General features: G+C 39.8%; 1 protein-coding gene across 36 annotated transcripts in view; it reads left to right on the top strand.

Annotated features, from left to right (window-relative positions):
- Positions 1 to 17,919, top strand: part of DST (dystonin) — a 307,340-nt gene that overhangs the window by 90,246 nt on the left and 199,175 nt on the right. For 35 of the 36 annotated variants that reach the window (XM_065056139.1, XM_065056154.1, XM_065056174.1 and 32 more), the window contains one exon: positions 6,618 to 6,679. In XM_065056139.1, the coding sequence (XP_064912211.1) occupies positions 6,618 to 6,679 (62 nt within the window). Of the gene's footprint in view, positions 1 to 4,054; positions 4,134 to 6,617; positions 6,680 to 17,919 lie in introns of those variants that run through there. The other variant, XM_065056149.1, reaches the window with a different exon arrangement.

Here is a 17,919-nt window from a genome sequence, read left to right as displayed (position 1 = left end):
TTTCCCTACATTTTCCTGGTTGCTGATGGATATTTTTCTTGCATAACCTAACCTTTTCCTCTGTGCTGGTGCCATCAGTTCGAGGTTCCAGACATTAGGGAGTAACATAGTGAGAAGAAGCACTTTGCGCCTCACCTTTTTCTCTGAAAAGCTGCATTTGTACATATGCAATGGTGGCAGCATTCATGGCCCTTTGTGTATGCATGGGACATGTCAGTAGTAGTTGAAACTCCACATCCATGAGCCAGGTGAGTTGGAATTGAAGCTTGTCACAAAGGAAGAAGTGATGGCAATAAGCAGGAAGTGGGAAAGAGAAATGAAGGAATTTTACCTGAATTAATAAGACTTTTAAAGAAGGTTTTAGATTTTCATGATTTTAAAGAAGTGAGCCTCAATTAAGCAATGCATTTCAAGAGTTTGTTCCCTACTTGTTAATGCCTAGCGGCATTCATTTTTGCCTGCATTTCTTAAATAGTAGGATATATCCATTTTATAAGAGTCCTTGTCTATCCTGCTGCCTCTTGATTTTCTGACAGTTCTTCCAGTAGGTTGAAACCCCATCATTACGTCTATCCTGAATTCTCTTATCCGGATTTCACTATCAATACTCATAAACAATACATATATATTTTTAAAAATTCTTACTTCTCATGTGTGGACCAGGTCTGTCCCTTGTTCCATGCCCTTACTGTCTTTCTTCCTCTGTGTTGTCTAAACTCTGTACCTTACCGGTCTGTCTCCAGTTATCCTCTTATGTTGTATTTGGCTGACAAGGCCTCCATTCAGTCTATCTAAAAAAAGAAGTAATGTGATGCTGTCTCCAAGGCAAGCTCCTGCAAGCTGCTGGTGCTATTCCACAAGTTGTCCTGATACGTGAACACCAACAGGGACATAAACAAGAAATATTATGAGTTTCATAAATCCAAGGGGAAGCTGATCAAATTAAAAAAACGAGAAAGGTGGTAATATATAAAATGTTGCTTTTAAGCCTGACAAACTTCTGCTCTTTAAGAACAACTGATTTAAGGATAGGACCATTATATATTAAAATGCATGAAGTATTATTTTGAAATATAAACCATCAGACACTATATGTAGCACAATATTCTTTATTAGAGGAAGCAAACATCTAAGAAAAAGCTGGATTGTCAGGTGAAGTGATTACTCTGACATAATTGTCATATTTAACTGGGACTTTTGGGAGGTGAGAACTTAGGAGAGATCCTTTGGGTGGGAAGCTAATGTTTCCTGACAAACAGTAAATGTATATTGCCATTCTGGTTCTGGGTGACTACATTGTTAAATATTTCATAGATACCTGGTTTTGTGTGGTATTTAAAAAAAATATATTTATTTTTATGTTAGAAACTGTTGAAAATAACTTAGGAGTTCTGCTACAGTAGATGTTGACCCCACAAAAGCAAGTCCTGGAACTGTAACACTTACAGACTCAATGTGTCTCTTGGCGATGGTAGCGGGACTGGTTATGCAGAAATCCTCATATGAGGCACCAAAGTTTTTTTTTCAGAATATTTTTTTAGCATTTCTCCAAGACCTCACCACAGCTGGCAATGCCTTAGAAACAAGGATGTTTGATACTTTTGTAGCAGAATGTATTTATTTTATTATTGGAAGTTGTTGCAAAAGTATGTGGGCTTTGGTATAGTGTATGTTTTAATGAACATTTGAGGTGATAGCACACAGTTCATAGCATAGATCTGTACTAATACACGTTACTGCATAATGTTACAGTTTTATTTTACTAATTTCTAAGTTTATCTGATTTAGGATACTGCACAGTATCAAGGATGTTCCCAGTTCTTTATAACAGGGGTAATTTTCACTGAATCGTTTCATATAGTCCAAATTGATACATGCAGCCTACAGGCAGGGACATTTTAAAACCAGCTATAGTTAAGAATACCCCCAAATGATCTGAAAGCTGGTAGATAGCCTGTTGGTAAGGTTATTCTGCCTTTCCCTATGGAAAATCCAGTAGTTTTAACTTTCCAAACTAGACTTTGTCAACTGAGATTTTTACCTTCCTGGAGGCTGTTTCAGATTGCGATGGATTTATTGGATATCGTCTGGTTCTTAATTAACGAGCAAGAATGAATAATGGGTATATACATGAAAAACACTGGAGAAGTAAAGGTCAAGTTTGCAGGAGCAGAAGTCAAAGCCTGTTCGATAAGGCGTTTCAGCATTGACTGTAGAATTGGATTCATCTCTGATTTCTTATTTAACTTTGTGATTCCGTGTGAGTGTCATAAAACAAATGTTTTTCCAAGAGATCATATGCTAATTATGTTCCCATTTTTCTGAGTGTGATGTTTGAGATATGAGGGGCTGGTTTGCGGAAGGCGTATAAGGAATACCAGAGAAAAACCTATTGTGAAATGAATTTTGTCTTCAGAGCTTGAAAACTGATCGATGAATAGTTTTGGTACTCTGTATTGAACAACAACATGAAATAGATTACTGAATAACTATTCCATAAATGGATAGCATCCCTTCTATGCGGCCGACAGTAGTCTTGTAAAAATGATAAATGATCATTTAATTAAATATCATAATGCATATTCCCAAGAAGGTTGTCTTAAGGTTTTGCAGCCCATTTTAAATCCAGCTTTAACTCCACTTCTGAATACTTCACTTTGCAACCTTAACACAGCCTTCTGAGTTTAATATAAATTGTAAATAGAAACAGTATGTGCAGAAACACTAGTGCATTTGTACATGACTAAAGAATAACATGTGTCAGGGCTTTTGTAAATACCTGGGTGAATGCAGAAAAACCTGTTGCCTATCTGGCTGTTCATGTAGGCAAACAAATATCATCAGAGAAGCAAATACAAGTTAACAGTGCAAAAAGGTGCCTAAGAAACTGAGATTTTTTTGCAAGTCTGTCACTAGGTGGAGGAACTCCAGACTTTGCTCTTTTCACCATTAGAATGAAGGAAGAAGCTCAGAAGTTTGCAGCTGCACTAGAAAACTGAGGGGTTTTGTACTCCTGCTCTCTTTCTGCCTCTCCTCAGTGTGAGATACGTGCTGTTCTGGTCCTTCGAGCTGGAGGCGTCTGGTGCAGGTGCTCAGGGATGGTTTTGGGTGGCCTTCAGCAGAGAGCACTGCCCAGCAGCTCGTCCCCATGAGAGCAGTCAAGAGACATCAGTGCCACAGGCCACCATTGAAGTAATCCTGGTAGCAAACCTGTCTTCCAGAGAAGCTGTTCTAATTTGTAGACACTGTGGTCCATGCAAGCCATAGGGATTTTTGGAAGGGGGCATTGGTGTCGGGAGGATCTGGCCCCTGAATTCATCCTTGGGGTTGAGGAATGGTAAAAAGGTGCAATGAGGTGCCTTGGTTGTGGCAACAGCTTTTAAGTCCAAATTTTCTAATCTGGAGCCTCTTTAGACGAATGGTACCTTGCTGCTGTGTTGTAGGTTCATAAACTAGGTGGCAATCTGTTGAGACTGGAGGCATTTTGTTGCAGTACTTTGCAGACATATAAAGCATGAGAGGCTTTCAGTTTGTATGTCTGATATATCAGAATAATACCTGCAATATGTGTGCCTGCAATAAACAGAGAAGCTCAAGTTGATTAATTAACTATTGAGGGTTTATTGTGACAATCTACAGATCAGATGATCTAGGAAGACGTGTGTTCCTTGCACAACTTTTTCCTCACCTGTATTTTTAAATTACCTTGGTTGAACAGTACGGCTGCAGCTCATTCTGTGGCGACCTTCTTTCCTTGCTACTCACTGCTGGTAGAGAGAGGAAAAAACACCAGGCTTCCTGGTTTGAAAAGCTCAGCTTTTGTACTCAAATGCGTATTAATACACCTGAAAGTTCAAAATAAAGAAACACAAATGCTTAATTTACTACTTACCGTGAGTCTGAAATCTGGGTGGCTCACAGTTTCTCTTGCCGTGACAGCAGACGGCTGTTTGCTCGTTTTTTTAAAAAGGGGAGTTGCTACTTTCTGTCAGCTAAGAAGCAGCCCTGGTTGCTCCTGGGCTCTCCTTTCCCTGAAAAGAAAAGAAACTCTGAAGTTTTGAAGGGAAGAATGGGACAGTTTGAAGATGAAAAGGAGCAGAGTGCAAAGCTGGTGGCGGGGATGTGCTGCATGGGTCAGTAACGGGGCTGGCAGGGTGGCCGGGCTGCCGTGGGAGCCAGCGCAGCTCCCCGTGGGGGAACCTTCTCCCCAGAGTGGCTTTCCTTCCTCAGTTTGGCGTTCTTTGTGGTCAGCTGCCTGTTCCTACTTCATTTAGGGAGTTTAATTTGGTATGTTCTGCTTGGAGCTTGACCACACCGAATACTGTTGCACTGTTTTCCTCCTAGTGTGCATTTGCTTTTCTGGAAGCATTTTTTGTTTTTATTAAACGTCACAGTTGTGGTGTGTCGGTGACTTAGGTTTTTTTTTTATCCTGGTGTTTTTCACAACATGACAGGTGACAGCTTTCCTCCATGTTACACATTTGTGTATGTCAGGTGCAGAGTTTTCCTATGAGTCTATGTGTAACATATATAAAAGGAACAAAGGTAGCAGGCATCACTTCTTTTATGTAGGTTGGCATTTTAATTAAAAATAGAGTTGGAATTAATAGTCACTGCATGTTCTAAGAAGATACAAGGAAGCTTTTAACTGTCACATTAGCATTTCACAAAGTGTAAACTTTTGTAGTAATTAGTCCAAACTAGCTGAGGTAACCTTAGGAAAAAAGACACATTGTATACCTGTGGACTGGAATATTTAGTTCTGTGGTTGGCAAAACTTGTGTTCCTTTTAAAACAGCTGATTGTAAGAGAACAGTTTCAAGTTAAAGTATTTCTAGATTTATTTCTAGGTTTCTTTTATTTCTGAGATTTTCTGTTCTTTACCAACCAGAGCTTCTACCTTATTAGGATAAACAACTCATGTCAGAAACACTGTCTTGTTAGATAAGGCTATATGGAAATGTATATATTGCAAAATGTTTTCTTCATCTGCCAGGTTTTTCTCTCTGGTATTGCTGCTTTGCTTTTTAGTTTTTTAGTTTTTGCTTTTTAGTTTTTCTCCTCTTTCTTGAGTCCTCAACTAGAATAAGAAGGCGTGCAGCTGCAAAATGGGAAAAAAAGCATATGCCAGAAGCTTGGAAGATCTTGAGTGGCATGGAAGAGGCATATAGGGAAAAGCAGCTATTCTGTACAGAGCCTAATGTACACATACACTGCATGTACTACTTGAAGGACTCATTGCCACAGTGAACTGTGGCTGCAGAAGTTATAGGTGTGGTATGAAACGGTTGAAAAAAATAACAGAAGAAAATACATCTATGACTCTTACATGCAAATATATGTATAAGCATGTAGAAAGTCTGTGAGTCACATAAGGGAGGAGTATTGCAAAGGCTTTACAGGCTTTTGCTTGTCTTGTTTTTGCATTTGTTCCCGAGTACGCATTTCTCAGTACTCAGGATGGACTTTTATATGATCTCATGCATTTTTGAAAGACCTCAGTATCATACCAGAGACTCTATAATCCTTGAGTATGGACCTTCTGTGATTTTCTTTTTTAATTATTATTTATGTTGCCTTTGACCAAGCTGAAAACACGTGGATCTGATTCAATATTCTGGTGAGGGTAGTAGCTGCAGAAGGGGTCTTGTTTTGCTACCTGAGGTCATTGCTCATTCTCAGCCACACTACAAATAGCCTGAGTCAATGAAACAGCTGCAGTTGTGCTGTGCATGGTCTTAAGGGATCTTGCTATTTTAGGCTTGCACAGATGGTCCCGCTCCTTATGCACCGTGACTCGAGCTCTGGGCCGAGAAGGGGCTCTGTATCAGTTGTACTGACCGGTGACCATAGCCAGGTTTGTGGAGATAACTCTGGCTCTGTAGTGGCGTTTCTCTAACCCGCCATGAGTACATGTATATATTGCCCGTCCGTAACTGTGATGTTTTCTTACATGGAGTATTTTGCTTTTATTGTTTCGCAGTATTTTGTGGGCAATCATTGATGCTAACTGCCACACTAGGGAGCAAACTGCTGATAGGTTCTGCATCTGGCTTCATGCACATCCCTGTTCATGTTAGAGAGGATTAAAAGCAAGAGAGTCCTTTCTCTGACTGAAGCTGTAGCTCATCCTCTTGTTTTGGAACATGAGTGATATTCCAGTCAAAAACCATGATGATTAAAAAAGCCAGCTTTCATGTAGTAAGAGATTTGCTGTTGCTAAATACTTTAATAATTAATTGGATTTTAGATGCTGTAAGTAGTATTTATAGCTCATAAAATTTTGCCTTGATTTTTTTAGTACATTTTAGGGAACATCTGACTTTGCCTAGGAAGTTATGTTTTTGTTAATAGGGCTGCTATCGTACCAGCGGGGCTGTTGCACTGGAGGAGCTTGCCTGGAGCTTCTGCTCGGGAAACTTTTTCATGACATGCTGTGATGTATTGCAAAAACATTTGTGTGCTATTATTTTGATTAGACACTTCAGAGATGTTACAGACTATTCTTTTTTTAAACTTTATTAGAATGCTAATTTTATAAAGGTATTCATAAAAAATAATCATCTACATCACTTGTAGAGCTGTTAAACCCTTTTATTTTTCCTTTGTACCTACAGATGAGCGGGACAAAGTACAAAAGAAGACCTTCACAAAATGGATAAATCAGCATCTCATGAAGGTCAGTTGATATTTTTGTGATGTCTGGATGACTGTTACTACAGCAGTGATTGTGTCTTTTACTAAATGTTTGATTTCAGGATGCAGCTGCATTACATGTAATAAGGAATACTTTAAATTGTGAGATTTATGCATGTACTTCGTCTTTGAGGAGTCATGGGGGAGTTGAAATGCTGCTGTCTGATATCCCAAAGTGATCATGATTTGAATACTTGAATTTGAAATTAAAATGAGTCAAAGCCTAAGAGACTTGATTTCTTTCTACAAAGCTTGACTCTTCTGGGTTTAGAGTGTCATGGCTGTTGTACCATAGGTAAGGCAAGTGAAGAATGCTTGTTTTTTCCTTTAAATATTATTTTGAGGGCAGGGAAATGACCTTGAGAAGGATGGCTCTAGATCGTCCTGTGGCATCAGTATGCTGCTCATGGATTAGAAATAGAGGCTTTCTATAGACAAAAGTCACTCTTCAAAATCATTGTTTTGAGTAGCAGTGAACTTTGTCTCAGGGACAGAACACATCATTTTAACAACATGTACAGCTTTTAGTCAACAGACAGCTAAAGGCTGTGAGTTCTCCTTCACTGCATGGCCCTTCAGTTCTAAATTTAATTTGCTGTTTCAGTGCCAGCTGTCTAGTCCAGACATTTCTCTAGAGAAGCAGATTGTATAATTACTTCACATAACTTGCTTTGATCTCCCCCCCCAACCCCGAGGTTGAATTCATGTAAAATTCACATTAAATAAAAATGTATCTGCAAACTGTCAGAGTTGAGATTTAATTAAGGATTATAATGTTCAGGGGCTGTTGGAAAGATCTGCTTGTATTCGTATTTAGAGAAAAATACATTTTTTTTTTTTTAGGAGTTAACTTAGTTATTTATCTGATTCTTGTGGCTGCTCTTGTGGGTATTTAGGAAATATTGGACACTGAGGCAGAACAAAATTTCTTCAGGAATGTTTAAAATCAACTTTTTTTTTTGACTCCTCAGTCTTCTAGGAGATGCGGAATTCTGGTTGCACATCTTTTGAAAGCTTTTGGAATGGCATGATGTAGGGAGCTAACAAGGCCTGGGTGTGATGTTGGTCTCAATTTTGTCTTTAGCAAGTGACCTGTCATCCAGAATGTGTCTTTGGGTCCTTCCCACCGTGCCAGATCCATCAGGAGTGGTCCTGACATCAGTCTCAGTGCAGCACACAACCTTTCCTGCTCATACCAATAGGTTTTCCTTTGTGGACTTAATACTGGTGTAGAAACAGCTGCTCCAGAACCCCATCTGTGCAGACACCTCCTCGCTGTAATCCTGAAATACCTGAGTGGCCCCATGTCCTTGCAGAAGTCTTTTACTTGCTAATGAGAAAAGACTGCAGGCTGCAGACCCGTGGCCTTCCCTTTGTGGATTGTACTTGAAATTTACAGTATAAGAAATATATCCGTTGTCCAGTAATTCAGACAAATTAGATTTAAAGAAAAAAACATGCAGGCAGATTGCCAGTACTCTGGCAGCAAAAGGCAATCTCCAAATTAACCATCAGACATTTCTTCTTTTAACTGATGGTAATTGTTACCATGTTTGTAGAGGCTACTAATTTTTTATGTATTAAAGATGTAGTTTTAATTTTCTGTGAAATGAGGAAAAGCTTATCTGAACCTTTTTGGAGAGCAATCCTTTAATACAAATTAAAAACAATGCCTGTTTTTACAGAAGAGCAGTGTATTGAAAATTATGTTTCTGTACACTGTTATTTTTCACACTTTTAAAACATGCACAGTCATCATCGCCGTACTGTCAACCTCTTGGGAGTAGCTTAAAAAAGATTTAGGCTCTAAACCTGTAAGGAAATCGAGGTGAAGAGTTCACACTAAATCCTTTTGGTTTTTTGCCAAGGTCAGTGGCCTCAGGCCTTTGTCTTCCAATAGTTCTCAGTGTCAGTGATTGTAGAGGTAGATTTAGATAGATATGTAGATATATATATATGTGTGCGTGTATGTCTGTGTGTGTACTGCTGGCCTTGATTTTCGTGTCAGGTTACTCAGTTTAGAACTTAAGTTAAGGATCGATGACTTTCACAAATATAGTTTGACTGTAGCTCTTCAATTAACTTGGAATTTGTGTAGCAACTCAACTTTATCTTCTGGAAATATGCAGTTTGAAAGCAGTTGGTGATACAGTTGTCAAATTTCAGTTCTTACAGCATTGTTTCTAGAACAGTGACTTCCATGGGAATTAAAATTAATTTTTCAGATGCTCTCTCTTAAGACACAAGGCCATATTTAGAAAATACTATCCAATGGAGGGAATGCAGAAAAAGCAGCACTATAAGTGAGTGCGTTTGTAGCAGAGTCACTAGAATTGTCCTGGTCTGTGCATTAAGTTCAATTTGAGCTCTAGTTTTCAGTTACCTTGGATTTAATACAAAATACATGCAAAAGGAGGGAACTGGTTTATTTCAGGTGTCTCAATAGCTTTATTTGAGCTAGTTACCCAGACTTCTCTTGTAGATTGCAGAGAGAAAAGGTCCTTCTATGGTTGGTGCAAAAGTAATAGCATTTTTGGACCGTGAATTTTAAATCATTATAACTAGGTTCAAACACATCTTTATTAATCAAAATAAGAACCATTACAATCAACACATTTTTTGCCAATGAGAAATAAGTTTGTTTATTCCTATAGTGTAAAAATCCATGTTTTGTGATTTGATGAACTCTTGGAAAGCCTTTTCCACATCCCGCTGGTTGTGGAAGTGTTTTCCCTGCAAAAAGTTGTTGAGATGCTTGAAGAAGTGGTAGTCGGTTGGTCAGAGGTCAGGTGAATATGGTGGATGAGGCAAAACTTTGTAGCCCAATTATTTCAACTTTTGAAGCATTGATTGTGTAACATGTGGTTGGGTGTTGCTGTGGAGAAGAATTGGGCACTTTCTGTTGGCCAGTGCCAGCTGCAGGTGTTGCAGTTTTCAGTGCATCTCATTGATTTGCTGGGCAGCCTTCTCAGTTGGAATGGTTTGACTGGGATTCAGAAAGCTGCAGTGGATCAGAGCAGCAGCAGATGACCACCAAACAGTGACCATGACCTTTTTTTGGTGCAGGTTTGGCTTTGGGAAGTGCTTTGGAGGTTGTTCTCTGTCCAGCCACTGAGCTGATTGTAACTCGTTGTTGTATAAAATCCACTTTTCATTGCATGTCACAATCCAATTGAGAAATGGTTCATTGTTCTTGCATAGAATAAGAAAAGATGACACTTAAAAATGATGATTTTTTGGATTTCCGGTCAGCTCATGAGGCACCCACTTACCGAGCTTTTTCACCTTTCCAGTTTACTTCAAATGCTGTCACGAGGATGGAGCCAGGCTCTTCTCCGTGACAGTGAACGGTAGGATAAGGGGTATTGGGTTCAAACTGGAACACAAGAGGTTCCACTTAAATCTGAGAAGAAACTTCTCAGTGAGGGTGACAGAACACTGGAACAGGCTGCCCAGGGGGGTTGTGGACTTTCCTTCTCTGGAGATATTCAAAACCCGCCTGGACATCTTCCTGTGTAACCTCATCTAGGTGTTCCTGCTCCGGCAGGGGGATTGGACTAGATGATCTTTTGAGGTCCCTTCCAATCCCTGACATTCTGTGATTCTGTGAATGGTTGATGTTAAGTTCTTTGGCAACTTCTTGTGTAGCTGTAAGAGGATCAGCTTCCATGTTTGCTCTCAATTGGTCATTGTCAACTTCTGATGGCCGGCCACTACACTCCTCATCTTCAAGGCTCTCATCTCCTTTGCAAAGCTTCTTGAACCACCACTATACTGTACGTTCATTACCAGTTCTGGGCCAAATGCGTTGTTGATGTTTTAAGTTGTCTCCACTGCTTTACAACCCATTTTGAATTCAAATAATAAAATCACTCAAATTTGCTTTTTGTCTGATGTCATTTCCATAGTCTAAAATAAATATAAAATAAACAGTAACAAGTCAGTAGCAAAAAACCCATAAAACTAGAGAAGTGCATTAAAATTATGTATAACATAACCACATTTATTTAAGAACATATCCCAATATCAAATGGCAAATTTCAGCAGTGCAAAAACTGCAGCTCCTCTTGCACCAACCTAGTAGATCTTGTACCCCTAAGGTACCTTCCCTAGGGGGAAATTGTGTTCTGGAAGTGCATTCTCTACACTGGCTGAAAAAGGAGGTCACTGTGCTTTACCTGTCATTGTGTAGGTTCAACAAGAAGTGGGAAGGCTGAAGGGGATCATGGAAATTATGAGAGAACATGGAAAACACGAGACCATGCGTGTGGACAGGACCCCGCTATGGGCATGGGGGTGGATTCCGTTTCTCTTCCATCTTTTTTTCCAATCTATTTATGTTGTTTGCTTTCTCTTTTACCTGTTGCTTTTCTCTGTCTCTTGTTTATTCTTTGGTTTTCTTTTCTATATTTTTCTGGTTTTCTTTTCTCTTTATACTTTTTCCCTGCTTGTGTAGTTATTTTCTTGCTTGTTTTAATGAATCTCCTGTTTTCCTGCAGTCCTTGGGAAAGAACCAGACTCTTATCTCTTTATAGCAGCATATTCAAAAGAGTTTTTTCTAGGTCAGCAGCATGATATTTTTATGGTTTACTATCAATTCGTTGGGGGATGGCATGGAAGTCTGCTGTCATTCTTCTAATTAAATTCTGTTTTTATGAGATTCTCTGAGTAACCACAAACAACAGGATGGCTGAGAAATATTTACCTTTCTGCCATCCATTGCCCATTTTTACTTACAATGGATTCAGAGCACGTAAGTGTGTACTATATGAAATTCAGTGTATAAGATTAGTCACTTGTCAGATGGGTTGGCCAGGTAAGCATGTGTTTGCATAATTTGATAAACTAGAAACATAGTCATTGCAGATTTCCTGCAGAGGATCTTGAGATACATAGTTTTAGAGACAGGTACTTAATGTGTTATTTGCAAAATTCAACCAGTTAAGTTACCTTTGAATCGCACAGTTTAAGATCAAGTGGACTGTCACTACATTTTTTAAATGCTGAAGTTTTTCTTTTGAATTGATAATAGGTTTTCTGAGGACTGATTAGAGCATTGCACTTACCAAGGCTAGTGTTTAATGTCTGATGGTGGGGCTCCAGTTTCAACATTATCTTTTCCTTCTTGTTGACACATGGGCTGGAGAGTCGAGATATTGGACTTTAAACTCACCTGTTGCTGTGGAATGAGCTTCCAGGGACAAATTCATGTGTCTCTGCTTCCAGCAAGTGTTTGCTGTTGTCAAAACAGCATGTTAAAAAAACAGCACTTGTTAGAGCAGTAAGTAGCCTCTGACGTAACAAGAACAGGTAAATTTATGGAAGAGAGGGGTTTGTGTGGTCTTAAAGCATCCAAAGAGAAATCCAACTCCTACTAAAACTCAGAAATTCTTCCTGACACTTCTTTGAATCCCAGACCCAGAAACCTAAGGAAAGAATGAGAGAAGTACGAAATACAGAGGGAAAATGAGATAAAAGTTGAAAAATAAAAAAAGCTGGTGATGAAAAAGAAGTAAAAGCAGACACTCGTCTTTCATTTTTCAAAGCAATTGGAAAATATTTTTGTAATGCTGGATCTTAGTCTTGAGAGATTGAACAGGATATTTTGAAGTACTGACAAGTATCAGAAATTCTGATGTACTGAAAATGGGACTAAAGGCAAGATAGCCAGTGACTGGCTAGCTCTGATGGGAAAATACCAGGAACACTCAGGTATTTCCTCTCGAAGGGTAATTGTTCCTTTTCATGGAATAGAAAGTTGTAGAGGGTCTTATCTGAACTTTTATCAGGAATGCTGGACTCTGGCATGTCTGGGCAGCTCCCAGACACAGGTGGGGGTTAAGCTGTCCTGCCCATGTCACCAGCAGGGACCCTGGCGACCCCATGTCCCCGCATCACAGATGGGTTTGGGACCCTCAGCCAGCTGGGCCTTGGGAGAACCCACTGGTCATGAGAGCAATGGGCAGCATCCCTGCACAGGCATCACTTACTCCAAAAGTCACTTTTATAGGTACTATGAGCAAGAAGATTTTTATAAACGGCTGGACAAAATGCTTTTGAAACTGCTGGTTTAAAGGTCCAAAATCCTGTGCTGTGTTGCAGTGGTAGCGCATTAGAGAGAGAGCAGCTTTTTGTTGTGCAAAGACTGTATGAATAATTCAGATCAGTAACCTGAAGTTATTGATTTCTGTGCATCCTTGAGGCAGCACAGGGTTTGTAAATAGCCACTTAGGTCGATTGCTTTGTGAAATGCTCAGGTATGCGCTTAATGGCAGAGTTGTCATTCCTGATACAGTGTCGTTGTTCCCTTGCTGAAAGTTGGTACTTCACTGGCACTAGTGGTTATTATTTCAGATAGCACTGCTCTGCACTATCTTTTTAACCATGCAGTTAATCTTAAAATTCCCTGTCTCTTCTTTTAGAAATGAATACTTATTAGCTCTACATTTTTAAGTGATGAGGCACCTGATGTTTGGACTAATGGTAGTCTCAATTTAACAGCTTTAGTTTTTGAAACATACTGGGGAAAAGCATGTTTTGGGTTTCTTTTCCTGTGTTAAGGAAATTAAGATGAAGATGGCTTGCTGTGCTGGTGCATCTAAATGAGTCTTGGATATGTTCCTCCTAGTTAATTCTGACAGCTGCTGCCTACTGTGCTGGGAGTAAATCCTGTAGAATTCCTCTTTAACATGGTACACAGCTTGCTTTAGGTGTTGGATGTAGGTGAGGTATCAGTATTTCCTCCTCCATTTTGTTTCTCAATTGTTCAGCAGGGCCTGTTGTCTTCTGGGTAGACAGAAGAATATTTCCATTTTCTCCTAAAAATGTTGCTGTTGCTTTTTCAGGACTATTCTAAAAGGTCTTGAAGTGTTTGTTCTTTGAGACTCGCTGTTTCAGAAAAACACAGAATTATAACTGTTGAAGAAGATCATCAGTTAATGGTGTAAAGAAGTATTTGAAGTATTTGATTTTGTTTTTATGGAATGTGCACAATTGTAGTTCATTCACACTACATTGCATGCAAATGTTTAAAAAATCTTCCACTTGGAAGTAAACCCCACAGCTTCTTTTATCTGCTTAGTGTAATCTATAGCTGTTTGCAAAGCAGATCAGCAAGCAAACTCAGGACTTCTTTGGTGTTTAATCAAAGTTCAGATGAGGGAGAAAGGTAACCAGGACACAGTGAGGAGAAGTAGTGACAGAATGCTAGAAGTTAAAGCTGAAAAAGAGGAGGGCATTTGTACAAAGTTCCAGAGGCTAATTTTAGACTGAATCATAAAATCTCTCTGCATGCATATAAATAAATCCAAGTCAATAAAAACCATGCCACAGATTTCTAGTTTATTTGATCCTCTTAATGCATGCAGACTTCATGACTAATTGGGAGCAGGAAACAGAATAATTGAAAACAGTGAATTAAATATGCATGAAATATGTGATAGCTTGAGTGCATCGATATTTTTATGGCATGCAGGACTGTTGAACCAGTTGAGTGTATGTTTTATGATCCTGTTTATTCTGGTGTTTGAGTTTTTAAAAATTGTTTTATAAGGGTGCTCATATATGAAAGAATGTGTGTAAGGAGAGTTAAATCTACTATGAGATTACTGTATGATGAAATAGAACCGCTAGAATCAATATGTTTCCTATGGTAGGCTAATATATGTATATATTAATTCATTCTCTTTTTGTGGGTTCTTTGTTTGCAATTTGCTCTCAGCATAGGTTTTATTTAGTATTATTTATTCCGTAGAGATCACAAGAGAGAAAATTCTACCATTTGCAATTAAGTGCCAGCTTTTAAATTAATTGTTAAATTGTGCATCAAATTATATTTTATCTCTATACTTTTGATGTACCCACATTTAATAATAATAATAGCTATATCAGTTTAGAAGTATTCTGGCTTGATGGAGCTCCCATGGGGCCAGAGTAGCTGTGCCATTGGCTCCAGTGGGCACAGTATTTGTCCCAATATATGGACTCCAGACAGTGAGCAACCTCTAATGTTCAGTCATAAACGGTACCAAAATATTTCATTTCACAACAGTTTTTTTGTATACTTGGGAAAACCATTGCCCTGAGGTAATTTAGTTGTGTGACTACAGGGGGACCTAAGAAGGTATCAGAATACATCATCTTCCTGTAGAGAATGTATTGTCTGCTGGAGGCATTTATTGTGCTTTGAACAAGGAAATGTAGGTAGTAACATAATGTTTAAACTCCTTATCTACCTACTGCAATACAGTACCTTGGCTCTCATCAGAAGAATGTTATGTCTGTCAACCTTTTGTTTCACCTGCTTTAGGCAGGTGTGGAGTGTATTGCCTTTGGTCCAAGTTAAGTGTATCCCTGTAGTTTTAAGCTGTGAAGGCCAGATGTATTGGCTGGGTTTCATGTTATTTGGATTAAAGTTGCATACTTTACACAATTCATCCCTGGTGAGGTATATTTGGGGACACGTATTACAGGGCTAGAAAGGAGAGGGCAAGTTGGGAGCATGAAGGGTGAAGAAAAGTGGAGGCACCGTGTAGCTGAAACACCACAGCGTGTCTCTGGCCAAAGAGAAACAAAAAGTCACAAAGGGTGGCTGTGGTTGTCAGTTGCAGGTGTTGAACTGCAGGAAGGAGGTTGGCAGTAGATTTTTTTGGTTACAAACTTGCACTGGAAGGACCAGGACTGTGTGGCAACAGGGAAAATAATTTATCCTGGTAGGTGGCAGGAGGAGCAGATGTGAAGGTCTGTGTTTGAACACCTCCACAGGTGCTCTCCATAGCTTGTGTGAAAAGGAGGCATTTCTGTGTCATAGCCCAGCACATTGCCCACGGGTGTGCAAACCAGGTCAGGACACACTTGCTGTTCTGTTCCCTGCCCACTGCAGGGCTTGGGGCAGCTGCCCCCACTGTGGATGTGTCTTGTGAGAGAGGGGCTGCCAGAGAGACCTTCAGTCTGTCGGGTTCAGATAGTCGCTAGCAAAACTTCTAGTTACTTACTTAGGTCTGGACTGACTGCAAGCGACTGCTGGAAAATTGAAAAGAGGGAAAGTAACTGCAAAAAGCCAGGGTCACCTTTCAAAGAAAAGAGAGAAGTGAGAAGTGGAAAAAGGACAATGAACTTCTAAGCAGCAGAAGTGGGGAAAGCAATAGGTAGGGTCTCCTGGGGAAGTAATCCAGGATGGAATGCAGGAGATCTGGTAGTCATTGAAGGAATTTGTATTGGAGGCACACAGGCAGGCTGCAGACAGGGAGGACACATAGAGGCATTGTATAGAATATACTGCAGGTTTTAAGAGTTGTATGAAATACAAAGGAGCCATACAAGAAGTGAAAATAAGGGCAGCAGGACTAAAGATTTGTATAAAGGAGTTAGTAAAGCATGATGGGGTAAAATCAGACAAGTAGAAGGTTCAGAAGGGAGTTACATTAAGAGTGTGACATAAGTCCAGAGGAGAAAGGTCCTGTAATTATGTGAGAATATGAAGGAGAAAGGACAAGTATGGATGCATTACCAAGGGAAAAAAAAAATCCAAATCCAAAACAGGAATAGTGTTGAATGGTGTAGAAAGGTCTGAATTATTCTGGCCTCTTCAGTCTACAAAATACCAGCTTGACAAAATATATTTTAACAAGATGAGGGTAAAATTCAGATAAGGAAAGACCAGGGCGAGGAATATTCAGGTAAGTTGTGTGAGTTATGGTTGTGCAGCTTTATTCACCCAACAGTTAGGAACTAATTGAAGTAATTTGTAACATTTTATCATTCTCTGTAAGAATTCAGAGGTGACAGGGGGCTTCAAGGAGCCTGGCAGTTACAGTAGCCATGATACTTCTCTCCCAAGCAGAGGAAAAGAAGGGGAGTTACAACCTTGGAGGGTAATTTCCATTCTTGGGAAGACCGTGGAACAGCTGGTTTGTGAAAGCAAGTGGGCAAAAGGAGATGGTGTACATGGTGTATCTACATTTTTTGACATGCTACCACATGTAGTCTCATCAGCAGGTTACTGTCACAACATTTGAACAAAAGGATCCCAGGTATTGTTTGCCTGGATACTCCATGGTACCAGCTGCAGCTAGGGCTGGCACTAGGAAGAGCCGGTGCCCTGGGTTGGTGGTGCTGTCGTGGCTGCCATCAGGTGCTTCAGCAGCATCCTCTGTCTCTGGGGACGCTACATGCATGAGCAAGGACCTTTCTCTCTTACACACAGAGATGGCAGCCATGTGGCCACTGCTTTTGCTGTGCCATGTCCTCAAGTGAGGATTCAAGCTCTGTCACTTCATCCTTGTAGTGATACCTCTGTTTGTGTAAGGCTGGGGCTGTACTGTTTTCTGGCTCAGGCCTTTTGTCATGTTGTTAGCAGCATCACCCCTGTCCTGCCACTAATCTTGCAGGGTCCATCACCTGCACTGGGCTGCATGGGAGCTCCAGGAGCTATAAATGAGCTCCTCACCCTGCCTGTGGGCCAGTATGGTGCTTGGGACATTAAGAGACTGCTTGTAGTTCTGCCTTTTCATAGACATGCGAACGTGCTTATGGGCACACAGTTGTGAAACTCCTGATCTTTGTGACGATGAGAGGTTTGCAGCTGTCTGCAATAAAGCTGTAAGAAGATAAGTTGTCTTGAAAGATCAAGGACAGATTGTGATAATTGAGTTTGTTTAGTCTGAAACAGAGAAGACTGAAGGGACATGTGATAATGTGTCCTCAGTATGTAAAAAGGTGATTATGCAGAGACTGGTGAACAAGTGTTTTCTATGGTCAGGCTCTAAGGGGAGGGACAACAAAAAATTCATTTTTGTTTACAGAAGAAGATTTAATTTGAAGATCAGCAAGGAAAAAATCCCCATCTCTGAAAAGCAAGCAAATGTAGTAAAACACTGAAGTATATGTATTACATATTATATTTTGCTCATTTGAATTTTAAAGAAAAAAATTAGAGAACCATCTCCAGCATGTTCTAGCCAAACTCAGTCTGGGTTATGTGAGGTGATCTGTTCTGCCCTTTTTGGCCTTACAGTTGTATTATTCTATGACAACCTAGCAAGGCTGAGCCCTTCTCTGTCAAAATAATATTCAACTTTGAGTCTTTGAGCTGATCCGTATCAAGTTCTTTACTAAGGTTTGTGTTTTCATTATATTAGTCATTTCATTCTGCATCAATCTTAGAGTTCCAGTGAGAATGCCCTGTCAGTGAGCTACCCTGTAATGTGAAACTTAGGGTTGTTT

Source organism: Columba livia, chromosome 3, assembly GCF_036013475.1.
Source record: "Columba livia isolate bColLiv1 breed racing homer chromosome 3, bColLiv1.pat.W.v2, whole genome shotgun sequence".
Lineage (NCBI taxonomy): Eukaryota > Metazoa > Chordata > Aves > Columbiformes > Columbidae > Columba > Columba livia.
This window is presented reverse-complemented; position numbering and strand designations above follow the sequence as displayed.